Source organism: Taudactylus pleione, unplaced genomic scaffold, assembly GCF_031769625.1.
Source record: "Taudactylus pleione unplaced genomic scaffold, aTauple2 ptg000136l, whole genome shotgun sequence".
In the NCBI taxonomy this organism is placed as follows: domain Eukaryota; kingdom Metazoa; phylum Chordata; class Amphibia; order Anura; family Myobatrachidae; genus Taudactylus; species Taudactylus pleione.
In genome coordinates this window covers 6,498,773-6,524,520 of record NW_028284538.1, presented here as the reverse complement: position 1 = coordinate 6,524,520, position 25,748 = coordinate 6,498,773, and the positions used below count along the sequence as shown (strand labels likewise).

Genomic DNA, 25,748 nt, shown 5'->3' with positions numbered 1-25,748 from the left:
TTAAATGGGTAAATATATGGTGGTCTGTCTGCTAATTGAGACATTAATGTAAATTTCACATATGATCACGATCTCACTTAGATGTAATCAGTTTGTCCTATTTCTCCAATACTAATTTTGTAGCCATCAATACAGCACAGGAGTGTGCCCTGATAGGAGTCTTTTCTTTTTTTTCTCTCCTCTTCTAAACCTTTGTAAATATGTTACATGTCAACACACTACAAGAAAAAACACAGAATTTGATTCATTTGTAACAAATGTTTCTCTATAAAAAGTTTTATGAATTGTTCCTCTTCATTTATAATATACCTTATCACATGCGGATATGGAAAACAATGTGTGGGACGCACCACATATGCTTTATGGAACATAGAAAAAACATTGTTAAAGGAACAAAAACACATCCATTATCTTGCCACATTGCAAAATGTCAACAGTACAATTTGAATAAGGTGACAGTAGAAGCATTAGAACATATTAAGGGGAAGAGTCAAGGTGGAGACAGGTTTAGAACCATATTTAAACGGGAGGCATAATGTATATAGAGACTAGGGAGCTGATTCAGACCCGCTCACTAGGATGCAAATGCTCGTAGCTGCGCATGCATATTCATCTTAGTGCGCGTGCGCGAACCAGTGCAAACGCTCGGAAAGCTAGACAGCTCAGCAGAGTGAGTGACAGGAGAGGCCGTTTGTGGGTGGTAACAGGGGCTGGCCACTAGAAACGGGGGAGTGGAGGTGTGAATGCAGGCGTGTCTGAGTGTTTCAACGCCATTTCAGAGGCGTGCATAATTAAAAGGCAGCGTCATAGTAAACGTCACTTTGGTGCATTTCACACTGAAGTGATCGCAGTGCTTGCGGCAGGGTATCAACCTCAAGCGCTGAGATCGCATCCCATGGTGCTCGATGTACTAATGGTTTCATGCACTTCCAGGAGATAATGTGAGCAAGCGGGCGTCTTATGAATGGCTGGTGGGCAGCTGCATACACAAAGTGATCGCATTACAAGACATAGTGGGCATGCTAATGCCTTGCCGTGCCATCGCCTGCCTTGTTGGTCGTGCTCTGGATATGCATATGCAGGGAGCGTGCGAACGCATCTAGCGAGCAGGTCTGAATGAGCTCCTAGGTACATTAGTACCTAGAGGCCTGAATGACACTGTGGAATTAAATAATATTTAGTACTCGGATGTCTCATGATTTATAGGTACTTTCATAAATGCCCAAAGAATTAAATCCCTATATGTAATTTATACATATATAGTTCTATGTGTTAATTATATTAATTAATAGTTCCCTATATTTTGTTATTATTCTCCACAGGTGTGTTATATACGGGCCATAGAATCAGAATCTATATAAATGTAATACTACAGATACAAATGATGTATTCTGTATCCTTATAAATTCCAAGTTTCTGGTTATGTCTCTATAAAAATTTAATTTGTAAATTTAAATATTATATAATACATATTATAAAGAACAATACAATTGATATGATTAAGTAACATTTATGTATAACCTCATTTGAATATAACTACACATATAAATATAATAAAGTTTTGTTATAGTGAGGATGGGATAGGGCCGATAATAGAAATAATAATAATCAAAAATAAAAAAGGAAATTTCTCCTTATATAAATCATCTTTATACCCAGGTGTGTTTATTTCCTCTTTTTCTTCCTCTGTGGTTAGATTAAATATAATATAACAGATTGTACAATGCTAAGTAATGTGTAAAGTAACTTATCCTGTTAGACACAAAAGAAGTATTTATTGTACAGTATATAAATATCTAAGCGTTACTATAGTAACTAATACATGGGCAGAATCGCTATAGGGTTAATGAAACAGATTAAATCCCCATCTTATTGTAGGATATATAAAAACATTTTTTACATGGAATTAAAACAAAAGAGGGGGAGAAGAAAATATATAAATATCGGTATATAGGAACAGCAATTTTCTTATATAATGGAATGTGATAACTCCCCTGTGCACAGAAATGGATAACAGGGAGATGGAATATATTAATATAGGTGCAATAACTCTTTCCCAGAATGAGACTTGGAGAGCTATAAACAGCGCATGCGCCAAACACAGATACCGGATATGTAAACCGGGGATAGATTGACTCAGATCCACATTTCTGAAGAAGCTGCTGAGGTTTAAAGACAGACAGAAAAATGTGTTAAGTCTGGAGATTTATTTGTGAGGTACCAGCTGGTTAATACCACACTGTCAAAAAAACTTTTTGTCATATATATATTTGGCATGCATGTGAAACCTTGCGGATATTGAAGGAAGATTGTATCACAGTCCCCAGCATTGATTACAACTGACTGGAGGCTGAATAATCAGTGACATTGGGAATATGCTGTGTTAATATATAAATCTCAATTGGAAAGGAATATCAGACAACACCACTAATCACGAAGTGGGATGGTCTTTATTATGGTATCTGGTCCATAGATCTACAGTAAAAAGGTTGACAATGTCTTGATAGACACCAGATATTAGACAGGCAATATGTTCGACAGGGACAAAAGGTCGACACGCAAGAAGGTTGACATGTACAAATGGCCGACATGGTCAAAAGGTCGACATGCAAATGGTCGACATGCAAATGGTCGCCATGGAAATGGTCGACACATTATTATTATTTTGTTTTTTTAGGGTTGGGGTTAGGGATAGACACTTACCTAAGGGTTAGGGTTAGGCACCAGGAGGGAGGGTTAGGGTTAGGCACCAAGGGGAGGGTTAGGAAAAAAATACATGTTGACCATTTGCATGTCGACCATATGCATGTCCACCTTTTGACCCTGTTGATTACGTGTACCTGTCGACCTTCTTACATGTCTACCTATTGTCCCTGTCGACCTATTGCTTGACTAACATCTGGTGTCTGTCTAGACATTGTCAACCTTTTTACTTTAGATCTATCAATCCATAAAAATAAAAAATAATCAGAGTCAAGCATGATGAAATTGATATTATATGGGCTTATGCAATAACTGTTACAAAGTTGCAGTTCCTAAAAGGATACAAAGTATTTGCTATTTGCAAGAAGCAGTTCTTACTGGATACAAACGGAATACTTGTATTTGCACAGACAATGTTTGTTTGCCAATATAGTGGGCAATTCCCAGTATAATAAAGGGTTATGGATTGATAGAGCTACAGTAAAAATATTGACAATGTCTAGATAGACACCATCTGACAAAGAAAGTGCTTTTACTAACCCTTCTTTATGAAAACTAATGCTGTTGCACTAATATGAGATTAACAACTTATAATTGCTGTTTCAACTAATGCCAGAGATTGTGAATTTTACTCTAATGTGAGCTCCACTTACCATGAAAATATAAAGCCTGGATTTCAAATTGTCTGGTATTCTAAAAATCTTCTAAAAAATTCTAAAAATAACATGTCCATCTAGGTCGAACTCTTGTTTTTAAATATCACATATATAGGTATTTTTTATGCATTTAATTGATTAAATATATTTTTTTTATTTGAGCTATTAAATATATTCTTTTTTTTATTAGCGCTGTTTTTCTTTGTATTTTCTTCTTAATAATAAAAAACACCTCCCTATTCTCTGTTCCATGTAGAATTGGTTTGTTCATAGCACCATTGATGCCAGGACAATAATAGATACACAGGAATTAATACTACAAGTTTCAGGAAACTCTGACTGCTTGTGCATGCGGGTGCTCTTGCCATACAAGTGTTAGCATGGCATGGTAGCCAGGGCCCGCTTGCAGAAAAAATGAAAAATAACACAAAAGTACAATAATAACATCTTTAAAGCACAACTATTGGCTTCAAAACACCAGATCATGCTACGATGGAGATAAGAAGTAGTAATATGCTAAACAAACTCTCTTAAAGGCATATTAATCAATATTTGCTGGACATCCCCCTAAAATAGCAATTTTTTTGGGGGGTGATCTGCAAATATTAACGATAAGTTGCGAGAAAACTGCAAATCCCCTCCAAGCCATTCTCAGGTTATTTTTCACAAAATATACCCTGAGACTGTGCCTGCACATGCACCGCCAGCTATTCCTCCTCTTTCCCTCCCATCCTTCTCCTGCCCTCCCATTCTGAATCTCCATCCCAACTCCCATTAGATAATATATCAAATAAAACTTACCTGTAGCAGGATCGGTGATCAGTGTCTCCTTCTGTGTGACCTGGTCAGCTGATCTGTGCTGTAGCTGGCTGAGATGCTGTGAAAGAGATGGCTGGCATCTCACCTGAGGTTTCACAGATCAGCTGACTGAGTCACATAGAAGGAGACACTAATCACCAATCCCTGGTGGGTGCATGTACGTTTTATTTGATTCATTTTCTATTTAGCTATTTATTTTCACTGTGATCAGCCTGTGGTCTATCAGATGCACATGGCTGATCACAGAAGCCTACTCTCTGCTCTGCTTTCCCTGTCAGCAGACAGGGAAAGTTGAGCTAGAGTAGATGAAATATGAGGGGGCTGCCTAAATCTCCAGATAGTTTTATTATTGCAAGGCTCCCCACCTGCAGGGCCATATTAAAGGGGGGGGACATGGATGGTAACCTCGGGGCTCCCACACAAAGAGGGCCCTCCACACAGGGTCAATGTGATCCTGCCAAGAACTGGTGTCTAGCCCGATGACTCTGTTCCCGAGTGGGGGCTCAGCAGCCACGGCTGCTCTACTGCATGCATCCCGACTTCCCTTATCAGCATCCCATGACACATGTCTGTACTCCTGCAGAGGGTACACAGGAGCAGCTCTGCCGGCCGGGACGTCAGGTGAGTCATCAGCGATGGGAATGGAGCAGTAGGTGCAGTGTGGGACTTTTTAGAGGGGAGAGGGGGTAGGCTTCATGTGGCTTAGGATGGGGGGTAGGCTCTGTATGGCTTGGAGGGGGCTCACACAACTTAGTTTCCCTGAGTCCCTCACAAGCCGGTCCTGCCCCGGTAATATTTTACTTTAGTAAATTTGAGCAGATCACATTTCCCTTTACAAGTACAGTATGGGAAATGCATTCTGCTTACTTAAAAAATAAGATATTGGGGGCGTGAAGACATTTTTAACAAACTCCACCAACTGTTCTTTCATACATACCTGTGATTCTAAAATAATGTAAAAAGGGTCTGAAAACACCCATTTTTACATTATTTAAATAAAATAAATATTGGTAAATAAGTGTCTATAGGTCTGGAGTAGAGTGAGAAAGAGCAGGACCTCCTGGCCTCAGCCAACAACATATGTCTTCTTGCTGGAGGGATTGCAGACAAATGTCTCTGAGTATATCCCTGTGAGTTAGAGAAAAATAGATAAGTGGGGTAGTAATGGACTGTGTTCTGCCAACTAGGGGTGAAAATGATGGATAGGATCTGGAAGAGACTTGTGATGCCGGGAAATTGTACCACTCAGAACCGGAAGCTTCTCTGTCAAACAACAGTGAAACTGTTGTAGATCAAATTACCTAAGTTAGTAATTGAAAACCTCTACAACTCTATAGGGGGAGATAGATAATGTAGAGAAATTGTCCAAAGCAACCAATCCGCTTCTGTCATTTATCTAGCACAGTCTTTGAAATGACTGAAGGTAATTGGTTGCTCTCGCCAAGGCTTAATGCATCCCTTGCTATTAGTGATGGCCATCGGTGGGGTTGCCATCGATGGTAACCATTGATGGGCCCATCAGTGATTACCATCAATGGCACACAAACATCAATGGTTTGCACCCCCTCGATGGTCACCTCTGCTGTGGGACCGCTGGGCCGTGGGCCAATGAAAGATGGGGAAGTTTCTTAGCGGCAGCCAGGGGTTGGGCTAAGCACCATGCTGAAGCTAGAAAAAAAAATTGGCTCCTGCTCATCCATTGATGGTAGTAGTTAGCATCGGCCAGCAACCATCGATGTTTTGGAAACATCAATGGTCGATGGCCATCCCTACCAGCTATTGAAAAGAAACTGAGGGCCTGATTCAGAGCCGCTCGTAAGCGGCAGTACGCTCGTTCCGAGCGATGTTCGCCCATCTGCGCATGCGTACGGTTTTTAGTACGCATGTACGAACCAGTCAGTGCGGCCGAAAATCGTTTGTTCGCTACATAGCGAGTGCCTGCTGTTTTGAGTGACAGAATGAGGCGTATGTGGGTGGTAACAGGGGAAGGTGTTTGAAAACGGGGAGTGGAGATCAGAACGCAGGCGTGCTTAAAGGTCAAAGCGGGCATTTTATGGGTGTGCATAATTAATACAGGAGCGTCATTGACCACGTCACTTGGTTGTTTTATAGCCAGAACTGCTCGCAATATTGTGGTAGGAAAAACCAACCACAAGAATAGCGAGCAGTTCATACGCTGTTTGATGTACTCGATTAATCTAATAAATAGCGGACATGACGTATGATGCGAGTGGACAGGGGGCGTTTTTATATAATAAACGAGCGTATGTTTTGCTCGCTAGTTCAGACATGAAGGCGGCAACAGACCGCAAAGAGCGTACGGTTCATTTGAATAGCCACCCCCTTTTTCTGAACGAGCGATCGCTAATTGCGAGCGGCTCTGAATCAGGCCCTGAGTGTGTGTGACAGTTGCAGGTAAAGAGGCAGCTGTGTCTGTGTGACAGCATAAGTTATATTTGATCATCAATATACAAATATAGCAAGTGTGGTCTAATGTTTATATATTTTTAAGGGAATTGTGATTCATAATCTATGCCTGACCATTGTTTATTACATCCTCCTTTTCTGTGTTAAATATAAGCTAAACTGAACCATAAAGTTTACCTGTGGTACTGCGTCATAAAGAAGAAAAAGTTTCGCTTACGTGGATGTCTGTTATTTTCAGTGGAATTAATTTTACAAAGACAGTAATAACATGGTTTACCATTCCAAAGGTCTTTAGCTATAAACCTAATATTGTGGAAATATTGCACTTGTTTACTTGTAGTATCCTTGCTTAACATATTGCAACCTATAATATATTGACATTCCATCTCTGTTACTGTAAATAAACATACCTGTAGGTTTTTTACAGTTACTCTATGTCTTTACATTACTATGTATGTGCATAGGTTTTTTTTATTAATTGGGCAGGGGGATTCTTGAATCGTCCCCTGGTGTTCATCTATCCAGAAACTCCCCATAAGATTTACTACATGTCAAGATTTGGGTGAAGGTACTGTTTTGAAGATGTCAAGGAAGAGAGGGACCCTGATGTATTTAATTACACATTATACCAGTGTTGGCTAACCTTGACACTCCAGCTGTTGTTGAACTATATATCCCAGCATGCCCTGCCACAGTTTTAGCATGCCCTAATAGCAAAACTGTAGCAGTGCATGCTGGGTTATGTAGTTCCATAACAGCTGGAGTGTCAAGGTTAGCCAACACTGCATTATACACACCCCACTCCAGCAGGGCCGAGTGAGAGGGGGAACAGGTACTAAGTACTTTTTGCCGGGCTTGCGGGACCTAGCAGGACCTCTGCCCCCCTCCCTTCCTACCAGTCAGCAGCAACCACTCTCCCCAGCCCAGCACATGCTGCTGTGTGCAGTGCCAGATTAAGGTCCACATGGGCCTGGAGCTGGAAATGATGAAGGACCTATTGTGTGCCACCGCGGGGGATGTGACCAGCACAGTGAAGAAGGTGGAATGGTTAGTGATTTGGGGGTATATACACACACACAATGAGTGAATCTCTCTCTATATATATTATAAGGGTTGTGCCCTTATATTAAGGCCAAATCTAAAAAAATCTAATTCTCCCATAGAGAACTCCCAAGGGGAGGGGCATGGTGTTTAAGGGACTACACCTCCAAAGTTATTTAAATTACCAAGCTGAAATTTGGCAAGGATGGGTAGAACTGTCGATTGGTGCTGCATGACAAATTTCAGGGCAAAAACATAACAAATTAGGATTTGGGAGTAATCTAAATTTCCAACTGTCAGTTTTTTCTGACACTCTCAATTAGGGACCATTTTTTTTCTGTTCTCTATGGGACATATTTGGGAAGGCATAACTCAAGATAGGAGGTGAATTTAGACTTGGGCTTTGTTTTATTAGGTAGTTTTTGTCCCAGGGTAGGTGCTTTTGGGGTTTAGATCATCGAGAAAGTAAAAAATTTTAAACTATTACCTCACGAATCCGCCATTATAGAGATAGGAAGTTTCAACTTGTTGCGCAGCCTCAGTAGGAGACTCCAGCAGGTGTACTCAGTGTGGCTTCACTTGGGTGCACAGAGATGGCTGTCCTCTGCCTGTGTGGTAGCGGGGGCCGGGACCGGTGGGGAAGAAAGCCGGCATTTGCTGTGGCTGGGACCCGGGGGGACGAAGTGGGCATTAGTGGCGGTGGTGGTGGCAGTGCTGTCATTAGTGGACTAGGCAGGGCGAGCAGCAGGCAGTAAGACCTAGGGGAGGTAGCTGGCATCAGCGGCAGATGCAGGCATATAAAATGTAAAAAAAATGTAACATGTGTAAAAAACATAACAAAAAAAATGTTGTCTCTCCCCCTCCCCCCAAAATAAGAGAGCAACCAGCATCGGGCTTTTAGTGACCCAGTGCTGGTTGTGCAAAATACAGAGGATAAACGATATAGGGGTCCCCTATATTAAGCACAACCAGCACCAGGCTAATCAGAACCAGTCCTGATTGCCAAAATATGGGGGACAAATGACGTAGGGGTCCCCCATATTAAGCGCAACCAGCACTGGGCTCTGATCCGGTCCTGGTTCTGGAAATACAGGTGAAAAAATGAGTAGGGTTCCCCTGTATTTTCCAGAATCAGCAACTGACTTTTCTAGTGGGGGGCTGATGCCAGAGGAGCCATTTCACCAGGCCCCCCAACCGAAGCATCAACCCTGACCACTAGTCAGCCCAGGCCAAGGATCCCTGGGGACCCCCTGAATTAAGGGGTCCCCCTCTCCAGGGCACTCCAGGCCTAGGCTGAAAGACCGGGGCTATCACCGGCACCCCTGGGGCGGTGGGTGCTGGGTTGATAGTGTAATGTGGTGTAAAAAATAGAAGTTAAATATTGTCTTTTACTGTGGAACTACAGTTCCCAGCAAGCCTTCCCTCCCCCGCATGCTGGTACTTGGAAAACCACAAGTACCAGCATGCGGGGCATTACAGGCTTACTGGTACCTGTAGTTTTACAGCAAAATAAATATTAAAATACAGGACACACATCGTACAAAGTAGAAGTTTATTAAACATACATGCACATACACACATGTACACATACTGTACTCACCTATGTATCCCTATAGCCATTGGTCCCCTTCTCCAGTAGATTAATCCATAGGGTACCTGAAAAAAAAATAACATACTCACCTCCTACTATGCGTGGATCGGTCCTATTCGGCCCAATGTAGGCAATCCCCGTGCTTGGCAAAACAAAAAAACTAAAGACGAGTCCCACGTACATTAATACTGTCCTGCAAGGACAGTACTACCCGAATGAGAGCTTAGTGGCGGGATTTCACTATAGAAACCCTGCCGCTGAACGCTCATTGGCTCCTTCCGCCTCTCAGCCAATGAGCGGTTCTCACCATTGACTTTGATGGTGAAAACCGCGATGCCCATTTAAAAAAAGGCACATCAGCACAATTTTTTAAATGTAAAGATGGCCACCGCGAGCCAATCATAGCTCGCAACGTAATCGCTCCGCCCCCACGGCTGGGTTATATAAAGCCAGTGCAAGGCACTGTCATGCCAGTCTGTTGGCAGCAGTGAAGAGCTGTTTCACATCCATACATATATACCTCTTCTACTATATTAATAGATCTGTAAAAGATCAATTACTAAATTTTTTGGGGTATTTTTGCCACCCTTCTATAGGTGAAAAAAAACGGGAGAAATCTTACATCCGAACAGACGAAAAGTCTGTTTGGACTTGAATATGGAACTGGCGAAGTCACATTGATTTCAATAGGAAATCAATGTACAGGTGGAAAGGCGAAAAGTTTCCACCTGTTTCATAGGAGGAAACCTCGCAAATAAATTGGGCGAAAAGTTTTTGTCAATGTCGGAGGTGAGGTTTTCGCCAAAAAACAAGCGGAAACAGGATTTTGTGGCAATTGAATACATACACACTGGATGATATGAACGATAAATCATTGAACAATATCGTTATCGTTAATTGATATCGTATATAGTGTACGTGGACTTAGACACAATGGGTCATAGACAAATCACAAAATAAATAGAGGTCCAGAATACTTCCTCTGTGACATTTTTCCACAATATACATACCTGGGAGTATACCCACATGTCCATTTTTAAGATTTGTTTGTCACCATAAACTTTTTGGAGTTATGGTCAGTGATAGAGAGATACAGAAGTAACATCACCTTAAATTACAGCATACTATCACATTAAGATAACCCTCTTATTAATTTTATATTTTTCTTTGTCTCTCCAACTGATAGATGGACATCAGGCCTGATGAGAATTAAACCCTGAGGCATTGTGCTGGTCTTTCTATGAATCAGATGGTGGGGCTTTGCTTAAGACATGTTAGCCAATGGAGAGTCAGTAGATGGGGTTTGGTGAATAGAATGTATTTGAGGGACAGTTCCCCTGACTGAGGTCTCTTCTTTAAGACATCCTCACCCTCCCTCATGATTTTGTTTTCTTATCATGGGCAGCAAGAGTGAGCTTGAGATCAGAAATGAGCCATGGTGAAGAATGGTCAACTCTATTTCTCAGAAGGGCAATAACTGACATCCTGTAGCTGGAGCTCAGCAGCACCACTCTGTTTGGTGGGACATCCATTAGGCATGATACTGTAAGAGAGAGTAGGTGTAAACCATTGTAGACACCGTTGAGCTATAGGAGGCTGTTGCTGCACTGCAGGGCCTTAAAGATGTTGTGGTATATTTACTAAAGTGCAAGTTTTTCGAAGTGGAGATGGTGCCCATAGCAACCAATCAGATTATACTTAACATGTATCAAGCTAGCTAGAATCTAAATGGGCAACATCTCCACTTCTAAAAGCCCACACTTTAGTAAATATACCCTGTTGTCTGATCCACTTACTGTTTTCTTTGTCACCATAGTTCTAGTTATTCATTTTGTCAAGAAAATGACCAAATTGAATACCAAAGGGTAAAGTTATTAAAGTGAGAGTTTTTAGAAGTGGAGATGTTGCCCATAGCAACCAATCAGAGTCTACTTAATATTTAGCTAGCACCTTCCAGAAAATAATAGCTAGAATCTGATTGGTTGCTATGGGAAACATCTACACTTCTAAAAACTCTCACTTTAGTAAATTTACCCCAAAGTGTTGTTTCTGTGACATTGTATTAGCATTTAAGGAGGGTATTTATCAAAGAGAGATAAAAGACATGTTATTTACGGTCTATTAGTACACAGCCGGCATATGTAGCTAATTATTTTATATCACTCTGTTTGTTTGACATTTATTAAATAATTAATTCATAACCATAAGGGGAGAAGCTTTATTATAACTGTACTTTATATGCAGGCATTATTGGACTTCCACTATTATATGGTTCTAGAAGATACAAACATCACCCAATGCAAGTTATGGAAATGTCCCAGTCATTTTTGAAAACATACGAATAAATGTACGCAACTAAAAAGGTAATGTAGACTCAAGCACTGAGGTCTCAAAATATGTCCACTTTACACTCATTGGGGAAGATTGAAATGTTTTGCTGGCGGTTTTTTTTTTTAAGACGCCTGACACAGCAGTTCAATTGTTGCTCTGTCAGGGCGCGATAGCCGCCGCCGCCGCCGGCATTTCTGCACGCACTCAGGAGGGTGCAAGCCAAAATGTGTGAGAAACCCCCTGGTTAGGGCATGCTAACCACAGTTAGCGCGCACTAACCAGAATTTTAGACGAGTTTAGCCGTTTTACATGGCTAAACCTCATCTCATAGGCGGCGAAGAGGGCAATAATTATTGAGCGTCCAGAACAATTGAATAGCAAACTGGGCGCTCATTAATTATCACGACCTAAAAAACATTTGAATCACCCCCATTGAGTTTAACTACAAGATTTTGTCCAACAAAACAACATTTTCATTTGTGCACATGTAGGACCCTCCTACTGTTGGCCTTAAGTTCAGACAACCAGTGACAAGATCTGGCTTCTTTTTGGCTTAAGCTCGGCCCCAGATGACATAGGAGTTACTTGGAGGGCAGAATAGACAGAGAGGCAGTGATGTGGGCTAGCTCAATCACTGCTAGGGGTCATGGGCAGATGCGATAAGTCTGTGTGCATGACATTGGGACCTGAGTCTGTAAAGACTTAGGCTCCCGGCATCCTCAAGGAGGAGGCAGCCATTATGCTGGGACTGCGGGAGGAAGGAGGTCTCATCGTACCCCAGCATTTGGGGAGTGCATGGCCCTAGTCATGAGGGCAAAGTATATAAAGGAGAAAAGCCCCAATGCCAAAAAGGTGTCCCTGGCAATAAGGCAGGCAGGAGGGAGCATCATCCCTATGAGCCAAAGAGAAGGGCAGCTACACTGAGAAAGAGGACCCCCTGGAATCATCTCTCCTTTTTTAGGAAGAGGATAGACCCTGTAAAATAAGATGCCTGCCTATGTAACTGGGCTGTAGCTGAACCAAGTGACTGCAGTTTAAAGGAGAGAGAGCCTGCAGCTTCAGTGAGAGATAGCCCCTGCAAAGAACAGAGGGGGAGTGCTGCAAGTCACAATGGGGTGTCTAAAAGAGAGAAAAATTGCAGTGTGAGAGCAGCAGTATCCAGAGACCCATGATAGGGAAATCCCCATCTGTAGTGGAACCCCAGAAAACATCAGGTGCATGATTTGGTAGAGGACTGGATAGATGAGTGGCTACAAGCTCATATGGCTTAATTAGGAGCTCCACATTAGGTGTGAGTTCTCACACTGGAAGAAGCCCTCTGAGAAGTGTCCCCATAGGGAGGTGTGTCACTACATGGGCCACAAGCCTGCGTGAAGAGTCTGGAAGCAACAGTGTGGAAGCTGTGAGGGTCCCCAGGGAATAGGGAATTGCACACCAAAGAAAGTCTTTGGTGGGTGGACGTGGTATAAGAACCTCGTGTAACAGTCTGCTGCATGCTGTGATGTGTGAGGACCTCTAACCATTGTTACTACTGGTCCCATTATGTTTCAGTATGTACTACTGCTTGTCATAATTCGTGCCACTGCAACTATTTGCTGGAGGTGGTATATTACTATGTTTTGTTATGTAACTAATACTATTAAAATGCCAGAGGATCAATGGCGTCACTATGTGGGAGTGGGCCGCACCTGGTTGCCACCGTCGGAGGGGGTGAGAGCAAACTGCCAGCTCCTTCTCAGTGACAGGAGCCGGGTGCTGCAGTGTGACTTTCTCCTGCAGCACCCGGCTCCTGTCACACTGGAGGAGCTGACAGTGCAGGCACTAGTCTCCGGTGACAGCTCAGCATCTCCGAGGATGCTGGCAACACCCCCTGAGTGATATGATCAGGATTTCCTGCAAGGCCACACCATTTTATGTTAGGCTACACCCCCTTTTCAGAAGTGCATGGATATATCTTGCCTAGAGCCGGTGATGCCTCTGGGCAAGATATAAGTGACCTAACATGTTATACCTTTTTGCCCAGTAAGTGGGCAGCTGCTGGGAAGGGGTGTGGGGAGTTATGGGGAAGTGCAGGCAGATAAAAGGGGGTGCAGGCAAGTGGTGGCCGGCTCTGGTATCAGTAGACAATTTTCGGGAGCCTTGGGAGAGTAAGTAAGTATGATCTAGTTACTGCCCACCAGCAGCACAAGTTCACTCATCCTGACAGGGATTGTGTTAAACTATACAAAACATACTTCCACTTCACAAAGTTGGATAGTTATTTTTCATTTATATAGATATACAGTATCCCTCAGCCCCACGTATTTCAGACCTTAATGGTAACCTTTAAAACCATTCATTAACTGCTGTTCTAAGCAGGGGCATATTAGATCAATACTTTGATGGTTCAGCTACATATACAATGCTCAGACTCTGATAGAACTAGAAGGTTAGAGTAAATGGTGAAGACCTAGCACATCTCCTGATGGGAAGCAGTTATATAACCGGTCCCCGGAATGCCGGCCATCAGAATCCCAACATCAGAAGCCGACCTGTGACTAAAGATAGGCGTTGAAATCCTGACACCTATCTTAATCCTGATACTGAAATCCAGACAGCCGGCATCCCGAATTGTTAGGTCTTAGCCCAGTGGGGGAGGGTCAGGTTTAAGGACCCCTGGGGGGAGTTTAGGGTTAGGCCCCCCCAGTGGCGGGCTGGGCCAGGGGGCAGGGTGCCATGTGCCCCCCGGGCTGCAGCACCATTCGGGCCGTGGGCAGTCTGTGTCTCTGTGACACAGGCTGCACCGCGAGTGTAGCGCTGTCCGGACGGAGTTCAGTCAGCACTACACAGTGCCAAACACACGGCTCCGGCAGCTGTGTGTTTGTTTTGATCAGCAGCCAATGAGAGTCTGACAGACTCTCTTTGGCTGCTGCTGCACCCACTGCGGGAGCCACTCCATCTTCCGGCTCCTGCAGTGGGTAATGATGTCTCTCCCATAATGCAGAGCGGCCCGACCCGGGAAGGCGAACGGAGGAGCGCATGGCAGCGGCCGGAGTGGGGATTCAGGTAAGTGTTTTTTTTCTCTTTTTTATTTTGTGTCTACTGGGGGGAGAATACTACTGGGGGCACTACTAGGGGGGAACCACTACTGGGGCACTATAATGGGGAGACCACTACTGGGGGCACTATAATGGGGAAACCACTACTGGGGGCACTATAATGGGGAGAAACCACTACTGGGGGCACTACAAGGGGGGGAACTACTACTGGGGGCACTACAAGGGGGGAACCACTACTGGGGGCACTACAAGGGGGAGATCACTACTGGGGGCACTACAAGGGGGAGATCACTACTGGGGGCACTACAAGGGGAGGGGAATACTACTGGGGGCACTACAAGGGGGGGCCTACTACTGGGAGCACTACAAGGAGGACTACAACTGGGGGGACTACAAGGGTGGGGACTACTACTACTGGGGGCACTACAAGGGGGGACTACTACTACTGGGGGCACTACAAGGGGGGACTACTATGGGGGCACTTCAAGGGGGGGGACTACAACTGGGGTGACTACTACTGGGGGCACTACAAGGGGTGGGACTACTACTTCTGGGGGCACTACAAGGGGTGGGAATACTACTACAGGGGGCACTACAAGGGGTGGGACTACTACTACTGGGGGGCACTACAAGGGGTGGGAGTACTACTAGGGGCACTACAAGGGGAGGGGACTACTACTAGGGGCACTGCATAGGGGGAGGGGACTACTGGGGGCACTATATAAGGGGCTTACTACTGGGGGCACAAGGTGCACTGCACAGGGGGGACCACTATTGGGGGCACTGTATAATGGGCACTGCATAGGGGGGATCACTACTGGGGGCACTACTGGAAGCCTGCATAAGGGGGTCCTCTCCTGGGACACAAGGGACACTGCATATGGGAAATACTACAGGGGGCTGCCCCTAAACTTTTTTTTTTACTTTACATTAATCCCATATGGACCCGCCTCCTCCATGGAACACTTGAGGGGGGGGCGCTGTAGAACCATGGCTAGACGCTACTCCTCTGCCAGGGCCGCCTGTATGCATTTGCCCCCCAGGCTAAAAGTTGCCAGCCAGCCCCTGGGGGAGGGTTAGGCTATGGGGAGGGGTGGTTAGGGATAGGCACCACTGGGGGGAGGTTAGGGTTAGGCATCACCGGGGGAGGGTTAGGGGGGGGAAGGGGAAAAGTTAGGGTACTCAACATCCCTGTTGGGATCTTCATCTATCGGGAGGCCGCTGACAGGATTTCAGCTACCGGTACCCAACCCCTCCTGGCTAGTAAAGTACACAGTGCATTCTGATTTCTGAGCACAATGTTTGTATAAATTAGAGATGTGTGGTTTGGTTCTCCCGAAATCCAAATCCATCCGCATTTTGTGACTCCAGACAGATCTGAGTTGCAGTACTGATCTCCTAAGGAGATCTGGACAGATCTGAGTTACGGTTCTGATCTTACCGCTGTTCCAAATTTGGATTGTAAATCTGAATTTCGGATTTTTCAAAAATTACATGATTTTATCTGTTTTTAAAAACATTTTAGCAATTAAAAAAACAGATCCAAAATCAAAACCAATACAATTCAGGGTGGTTTTGCAAAACCAAAACCAAAATACGAAGATGAATCCCAATCCAAAACTAAAACACGAGGGTCAGCGCACATCACTAGTATAAATATTAGTTACAGCATGTCAACAGTAATGTAGAAGTATTATATATAAGCTAATGCAATACCTACTGTAAATTACATGGATTACTGTATATAGAAGTCATTGAGGCCATATTATTATTATTATTATTAGAGATGAGCGAGTCCGGTTCTCTGAAAACCAGACTCACCCAAACTTTGCGATTTTTTACTGTGTAGCTGCCAGTCAGACCGCAGTGTAATATATTCATACATGTATTGTGACATTATAAGTTGTAGCGCAGTATAATAATCATACATGTATTGTGACACTGTAAGTGTAACAGCAGTGATTATACACATAATGTGACACTGTAAGTGGAAACGCAGTGTATTCATTAAAAATATTGTGACACTGTAAGTGGTAGGCAGTGTTTTATTCCTAAAAAATATTGTGACACTGTTAGAGGAAATGCAATGTAATATTCAACAAGTAATGTGATACTGTAAGTGGTAGCGCAGTGTATTCATAAAATATATTGTGACACTGTAAGTGGTAGCACAGTATTTTATTCATAAAATATATTGTGACACTGTAAGTGGAAATGCAGTGTAATATTCAACACATATTGTGACACAGTAAGTGGTAGCGCAGTGTATTCACAAAAAAATATTGTGATACTAAGTGGTAGTGCAGTGTTTTATTCATAAAAATATTGTGACACTGTAAGTGGTAGCTCAGTGTTTTATTCATAAAAATATTGTCACTGTGAGTGGTAAAGCACTGTATTAATAAAAAATATTGTGACACTGTAGGTCATTGATACTGCAGTGTAATATTTAAAATTGGTACAAATTAACATGTGTGCTGTACCCCACTTCCTCCGTGTTTGTTGATATGGAGAACGATCAGTTGAGAGGAGAGCAGGAACCACATACTAGTACTGGAGCTGCTGCCAGTGCCAGCAGTCATGACGATACTAGTCCGTCTACATCATCCACTAAAGCCGATCCTTAAGGGCATACAAAGCTTAAGTCAGGGCATCTAAAATCAAAGAACTAATCTTTTACAGTGGTAAAGAAAAAAACATCAAAGGGAAAGTTATCTGCATAAAGACATAAAATTGACAATATGCCTTTCACCACACGAAGTGGCAAGGCAAGACTAAGGCCTTGGCCTTTATTTATGACTGGTGGTTCTTCCTCTTATGATGATGTAAGCCCTTCTTTCTGTAGACATTTAAAAAAAATGAAAATCTGTATTTCTGTGCACTCAGAAATGTCACAAATCCCTGAGGAGAGTCTAAGTGTGTCGGCGGGTGCCATGTGTGAGCCTGACCTTTCCAAAACTGTACTCAAAGAGGAGCTTCCTGCCACCACTTGTGCGTCTTCTGCAAATGTGGGTATGAGCAGCACAAGTCAACATGCTGACATAGAAAAGGAGGATGCTTCTGTGGAAGTGCACCAGGATAAGGAGGATATTTGTTTAGCTGACACTAAGAAGGATGTTGTTGATGAGGATGCTGATGATGAGGATGTTGTTGATGAGGTTGTTGTTTGTTTAAATCAGGCCCCAGTGGAAACAGTTGTTGCCCATGATAAGGAAAAGCCCATTGTCATGTCTGGGCATAAAACAAAAAAATCCACTTCTTATGTGTGGAATAATTTCTACCCAAATCCAGACAACAATTGTTAAGCCATCTGTACACATTGTCATGCCAGAGTAGGTAGAGGTAGGGACCTTAACCATCTAGGAACCTCCTCCCCTTAGCCCAATGCAAGGTTCCTCAGCACCCTAGGCAAATCTTTAGCCTACTGCCTCCTATGTCCACATTACTCACTTCCCAGCACCTCACACACTTGGCTTTTGTAAAATAAAAAAGCCCAGCCCAGAACACAGTACATGCATGTGGTATGCAGGAGACTGGCATTTTACAATACCTAGCAAGTTAATTATTGTTACCCAATGTTGAGTCCTTATTCCAGAACATTATCTAAGAGTCAGTGTTTCCACATTGAATATATTGTATGAAATGTGTATACAGAAGTCTGGTACTATGCAGTACATTGAGGGAGAGCAGCAGCCTCAGGAAATGTCACTTTGAATAGGGGATAATTATTGTCCATGGGAATTCAGTTAAAGTCATTCTACATAGAGCATATTATATGAACACTGTTTGCAGGAGCCTGGCATTGTGCTGGATGGAGGGGTGAATATCACACTCCAGGGTGGAGTCCCTGCCCCAAGACAAAAAATAAATAAATACAATAAATATAACTGTCACTATAGAAAAAACAATGTTGCCACTAGTGAAACCCATAGACAGTAACCCTATCCCCCAACTCCCAATTTATAATATCATATAAATGTCCATCGTAATGTTCTGCTTTTAAACACCAGAGCCACATAACCACAAACCATAGTAATTTAAAAGTGATGGAATGATGATATAAACATGGACACTCCTCAAATAAATGCAATCAGTGTCAACTAAGGTCAGAAAGCACCCGATAGAGAGCAGATGCCGAACAAGAAGATAAGCAGATCTCTAATCTTTACATATAAGCACCTTTAGAAATCAGCAGCCCTTCCTCTCATAGTTCATGCTGTGATCCAACCTGATGGCTGTGAGTCTGTGAGCCACTATTATTGATGCATGTTGTACTCTGCGCTCTGTCCCACCACAGTAACCCAGGCCACTGACTGCTGCTATGTGGCTCCACAACGCGCTGCACCTCTTTTTCAGCTTCTTCAGGCAGGGGGACTGAAGAGGAATACAAGGAAGTTGAGGGATGGGTCTGAATTGGGATGATCTGCGACTCACATGTAAGCGATGCAGTAGCAAGCAATATATTATTATTTATTCCTGACCTCAGTGGTGCCCCAATGGCCTGGCACCCTAGACAACTGTCTAATGCTGCCTAATGGTAGCTCTGGCCTGCTCCTCCCTGTTACGTAAACTACAGTGCATCCATCCAAAGTGTTTGCAAAGTTCAGAAACTTTGAATAAAGACGTTTTAACATACAGTCAAGTGTCAGCTAGCTCCACTTTTTCTGCTAGATCCAAACACCTGGCATCTTCACCACCACCAACACGTTTATCAACAATATCCTCAATCATGATCGGAACTAGTCCTGCATTTAATTTGATAAGGCTAACTCAGGCCTCCCCTATCTTGGATTCCTTAGAAGAGTACTTGAGTGCTACGCCAGCAGCTGATGCTGGGAGTGCATCTTCATCCTATAAGGGGACCAGGAAGACTAAAAACAATTGACTGTTAAACAATCCTTTGCAAGGGGGAGCAAGTATGACAGCAGTCACCCAGTTGCACAGAGGATCACTGATGCCATAACATCTATGCTGGTATTAGATGTGCGTCCCATATCCACCTTTAGTCCAGTGGGTTTTAGACAGTTAATTGAGGCTCTGTGTCCCCGCTACCAAATCCCATCTACTGTAGGTTCCACTTCACTAGAAAAGCAATTCCCAGCCTGTACAGGGATGTTAATTAAAACATAATTAGTTTCCTTCAATATGCCAATGTACCCACTGTTCACTTAAGCACAGATATGTGGACAAGTGGAACTGGACAAATGCAAGATTACATGACTATAACAGCCCACTGGGTGGGTATATTGTCTTCAGCGGCACCAACAGCAGCAGCATATAAGAAACAGCAGCTGATTCAAAGGCAGGCTACTCTGTGTATTATCAATTTTACTATGAGGCATACTGCTGACAACCTCTTTGAAAAACTCAGGTAAGTCATTGCAAAATGGCTTACCCCACTTGGACTCTCCATGGGATTTTTGATTTCTAACAATGCCTCAAATATTGTTACAGCATTACAGAAGGGCGAATTCCAACACATCCCATGTTTTGCTCACAAAATCCACTTGGTAATGCAATTTTTTTTTAAAATGATAGGGCGTTGCACAGATGCTCTCTGTGGCTGACAAAATTTCTGGACATTTTCGCAATTCAGCACCTGCAAAAAATGTTGAATTTGCCCTGTCACCAGCTGCAGCAATAAGTAGTTATAAGGTGGACCTCCACCCTTTATATGCTTTAGCGGTTGGAGGAACAGTAAAAATCCATCCAAAGCTACACAACGAACTTTGACATAGGAAGAGGAGGGGGGAATGTACCTTATTCAAGCTCAGGGAAAATACTTTCCGTGTTGTGCAAAGTGCTGAAACCCTTTGAAGTAGTCACCTGTGAAGTGAGTTCAGACACTACCAGATTCAGTCAGGTAATTTCCCTAATTAGACTGTTGGAAAAGCAGCTTGAGAAACTGAAGGATGAGCTGAAATTAATCGATTCCACTAAGTATGATGGACTTGTAGATCAAGTCCTTTATTCACTTTGCCAGGATCCAAGGGTTGTCAGGATCTTACAATTGGATCAATACCTTTTGACGACCGTGCTGGATCCTTGGTTTAAGCCATACACTGTGTCTTTCTTCCCAGCAGACACAGACCTTAAGAGATGCAAAGAGCTGCTGGTAAGGAAATTTTCATCTCAAGCAGCACGTGATGCAGCGATGGCTCCTCCTTCAGTTTCTCCAGCAAGTGCAGCTGCCAGGAAAAAAATTAAACTTTCCCAACAAAAGACCCACTGGTGATGCAGATGAGTCAACATGTTTTGACATCTGGTCAGGTCTAAAAGAATTGACAACAATTAATGAGACCTCTACAATGACTCCATCTGATATGGTCACCACTCAAACAATGGTTGAGGACTATTTTAATGATAGCATCCAAATAGGCATGTCAGACAGTCCTTTTCAATACTGGCAGTAAAAAAAGGCAATTTGGAGGCCCTTGCACAAACTGGCATTGCTTTTCTTGAGCTGCCCACCCTCCAGTGTGTACTTCAAAAGAGTGTTTAGCACAGTCGGAACCTTGCCAGTGATCGGCATAGGAGGCTACTTCCTCAAAATGTGGAAAAGATGATGTTCAAAAAAATGAACTACAAATTTCACGAGGAAGACCTTTACCACCAATTATATCCAAAAATTACAGAGGCACCTGAGGCTGTAATGATGGATTCCAGCTGCGACAAATTAATATTGTGTGAAGATGATGTACATTCTGATGAGGGTCAGAAATCGGATGAAGATGGCGCCAACAACATCTTGCCTCTGTAAAGCCAGTTTGTCCATGGAGAGATCATTGCTAGCAATGTCAGCTGCCCGTTGGTAGATTGTTTTGTGGGGGCCCAAACAAACCAATCGCTTTAGCCACAATTGGTAGTCCTTGTCACTGAAGTGATTGGTTTGTTAAACTGTGCATGTCCTGTTTACTATATACAACATAAGGGTAGGTGGAAGGCCCCAAGGACAATTCCATCTTGCACCTCTTTTCTTTACATTATGTGCTATTTGTGGCATTGCTGCCTGTCACTTTTAATGTTATAGTTTATAAAACTGCCATCCTGTCCGCCACTGCAGTGTCACTCTGTGCCATGTTGGAAGCTGAACTGCAACATGTTAGTGCCTCCCACTGCTGTCGCTTATTCAGCCATCTAGCTTGATGCAACCTTTTGGCCTACACTTGATGAAATCAATATTGTGAGCTGTGAGGTGGTCAAAACTGACTGGATATTACTGGAAATAAATGTTGTTGAGGTTAATAATACTGTAGGAACAAAAACAGGCCCAAATGTGATTTCAGCTGTTTTTATGCTATTTAGAAAGTGCAGATCCAACACAAAAACACGCAAGGGTGGTTTTGTGAAACCAAATCCAAATCCAAAACCTTGAAGGAGATACAGATCCAAAACCAAAACACAGGGGTCGGCGCACATCCCTAATTATTATTATTTAAAACATGGGGCTATAGGTTTTCGTACTTTAATACAGTATATGAGGACTTCCAGTATTCATAATAAATAACAGCAGGTGTGCATTGTTTCATATAATGCACAAGGATTCATAATTACCACTAAAGCAGAGGTTCCCAAACGCGGTCCTCAAGGCTCCCCAACAGTTCAGGTTTTAGAGATATCCATGGTTGAGCACGGGTGGTTAAATCAATTTGACTGAGGTACTAATTAAGTCACCTGTGCTCAACAATGTATATCTCTAAAACCTGAACTTTTGGGGAGCCTTGAGGACTGCGTTTGGGAACCTCTGTACTAAAGTGATGACTGTGAACTAACTTATTACACTGACTTTACAGGAATGTATACATACAGTACAATAATATTACTTGTGTATTATTAACAATTAACCACAGAATCACATGCGATATATGGGGCTATCTAATAAAAGCAAAAACAACAACAACATTAAACAATTCAATCATTCAATAATTGATATAAAAAATACATAGATGTTGGGATTATAAAAAAAATATATATACACTGAAGTGTTAAAAGTCATGAGATGTCTAGTATCATGTAGTACCCCCTCTAGCCAGGTGAAGTGCTGCAACACAACAATGCTTTGATTCCATAAGTGGACGGAAGACCTCTGGAGAGAGGTTGACCCATGCCATCTGGATAGCTTCCTACAGCTCCCTGATATTTGTAGGTACAGGATCTTGGGTGCGAATGGACCTCTCCTCCACATCCCGTAAATGCTCAGTTGGGTTCATGTCGGGCAAATGTGGTATCCACACCATTCATTGGAACTCTCCAGAATGCTCCTCAAACAAATTGTGGACAATTTGGGAATGATGACATGGTGAATTATCTTGCTGGAATATTCTATCGTTGGGGGGGTACATGAAGACTGTGAAGGGCTGCAATGGTCATCAAGCAATGCAACGTAGTGGGCACCAGTCAATGACATGTTCAGGGAGACCAGTGTACCCAACCCATGCAATTCAAACACACCCTACACCATTATAGAACCACCACCAGCCTGCATGGTGCCTCATTGACAACTGGGGTGTATGGCCTCATGGGGTCTGTCTGTGCCACACCCAAACCCTACCATCAGTCCAAAACAACTGGAACCATGAACAATCAGACCACGCCACATGTTGCCAGTCCTCCAGGTTCCAACTAGCGATGTCACAAGCCCTGTTGAAGTGCTATGTGCGGTGTCATAGTGTTAACAGGGGCACTGTGGTGGATCTTTTCCTCTCATATCCCACAGAAGGCAAAGAATGCTGCACTGACCTGCTGGACAGAGCCGTAACTAGACTTTTTGGTGCCGTGCCAGAAAGAGCATTGGCGCCCCCCTCATTTTTCAAAGGGACATAATGCACCCAAAAAAGGGCCATGGCTTCATGAGGAAGGTCCAGGGAAGAGATAGGAGAGGCCAGGAGATGCTGGAGATGAAATAAGAGGAAGCTACAAGTAAGAATGATAATAAACAGAAATTTGACAGGCCCAAACAGCGCCCCCTGACCTGCGGTGCCCTGTGCGATGGCACCGGCCGCACTACCCTAGCTACGGCCCTGCTGCAGGATATATGTCTGGTAACTCCTGCATTGAATGTGGATGTGATTTGAGCCAGAGTCACTTGTCAGTTACCACGGGCAATTCTGTCCAGACGCCGCTGGTCATGATCATTAAGCACCCATGGTCGGCCAGCGCGCTGTCCACAGTAGGTGGTAATGCCTTATATGAGGTATTCCTCATACACATGTGACACCATAGATCGAGGAATGTTGAAAGTCCGCACAACTTCGGAAATGGACTGTTCCATCCATCAGGTACCCACTATCATGCTCGTTCAATCTCCAATAATTCACTTCGCCTTGCTGGTGTTCAAACTGAATCACGAGATGTCAGATTATAATTGATGCTGGTCTGGGCATTTCCAAGTTGTCACAGCACAGTGACGGCACCTACCCTCACCTTTACATACTGTTATCTCATGATTTTTGGCACTTCAGTGTAAATAATAATAATAATAATAATAATAATAATAATATTGCAATACTTACTGCCACAAGTGCTTGTTTCCATCTCTGAAATTTGCGTTTGCGGAGGTTAAGTGTTGCTTGAGAAAAAACATCAGTTGAGCTATAGCGTAGAACAGAAGAGTTTGTGCTGTATGCTGGAATCTGCGGGTAAAAATCCCATTGCTGAGCACTAGACGAGATGTTTGATGGTGAAGCCGTCAGAGGGACACTCCATATTGGTAAATCAGTAAGGGAATCATATGCTGGAGGCAGGGGAAAATCATCCCATGGTTGATCAGTAGACGGAACAGAAGGCACATTGCTCATTGGTATAGGAGTGGTGGCAGAATACAGTGGAGGTGCACTATCATACTGGATGGACTCATAGCTGCGGCTGCTGATTTCATTCATTGCTGAGGTCAGTTCTAAAAAATACTGGGGAAGAGACAAAAACAACATCACAGTTACTGTTAAATGTCTACTTGACGCTGATGCTTCATATAATAAAGCAACGCGGTGATCTGGTATGGCTGAGATATTTTACTGATCCTGCCAGATGATCTATAATAAAACCGAATCTCTGAGTCAGAACTATGGGCCTGATTCAGAGATGGACGCTAATGCGATCGCAGCTGCAATTTCATACGCAACGCAGCTGTAACAATATGCTAATGTCTGCAAAGATCACCCGAGCATAGAGATGCCCACTGCTGCCTTCTTACCTGCGTGTGACAACACATAACTGTGTAAATATTGGCAACATCGACGCACATCGGCAGCCTTTGTGGCAGTTCTGACCTGCCGCAGCCATGTAATGGCATTCAAACGTACAGACACGCTTGCGTTTTTCAGACCACACCCCCGTCAACACCCCCAACGGCTGACAATATGCCACTCACTCTGTGATGGATTGCTTTGTGTATCCATACTCACAGTGCAATCGCTGCGCGCATGCAGCGTGACTTGTACACATGCACAATGACAAACAATCGCTCAATCTGCATGAAAATCGCCTTGGCGTCCAGGCCCCATGATCAGTAAAGGAACACAAAGAGGCGCTAGTGTACATTTTTCTATTTTCTTTACTTTACTTTTTTCTTTTACCGCCCATACCCCAGGCCCATACCCCTGATTCAGCATGGAGCTCAACTGCGAAAGCATACGCAGACGACCGATTGTTGCACACTGCACATGCATTGCAGTGCGCAAAGGCACCACTGTGATCTGGACTGCAGTGGCTATTCATACCCATCGCAGAGGGATTGACAGGAAGCACCATTTGTGGGTGGTGACGAGTGGATGAAGAAATGCAGGCATGAATGCCGTTGCAGGGGTGTGCATATTAGCCACTACGATGTCATATGCAGCTTGAGCTCTCACTGTGTGCAGGAAAGTTAGCAATTTAATGGTAGGGTCAGACCTGCCTTAAATGCGCAAGTGGCTCCAATGTACTTCGATGTTAACAATGTTTTGACTGGATTGCAAGGTATTAGGGATGTGCGAGAGGGGAAGTGGGCGTCTGCATGTTGTCAGTGAGAGTGCTTTGCGAATATTAGCATACTTTCGCAGCAGAACTGCGTGCGCGATTGCTACTGCGTTCGCAATAGCGATCCTTGCTGAATCCTTGCTCAGTCCCAGAATCAGGGATAAGTTTAGCGCAGTGAAGAGCTTT

General features: G+C 43.5%; 1 protein-coding gene across 1 annotated transcript in view; it reads right to left on the bottom strand.

The window, feature by feature from the left end:
- The window catches only part of LOC148522945 (membrane-spanning 4-domains subfamily A member 4D-like), a 116,666-nt gene that overhangs the window by 44,279 nt on the left and 46,639 nt on the right, over positions 1–25,748 (bottom strand). The window contains exon 2 of the mRNA XM_088473586.1: positions 24,119–24,511. Coding sequence (XP_088329712.1) covers positions 24,119–24,487 — 369 coding nt within the window. The 5' untranslated portion in view covers positions 24,488–24,511. The remainder of the gene's footprint in view (positions 1–24,118; positions 24,512–25,748) is intronic.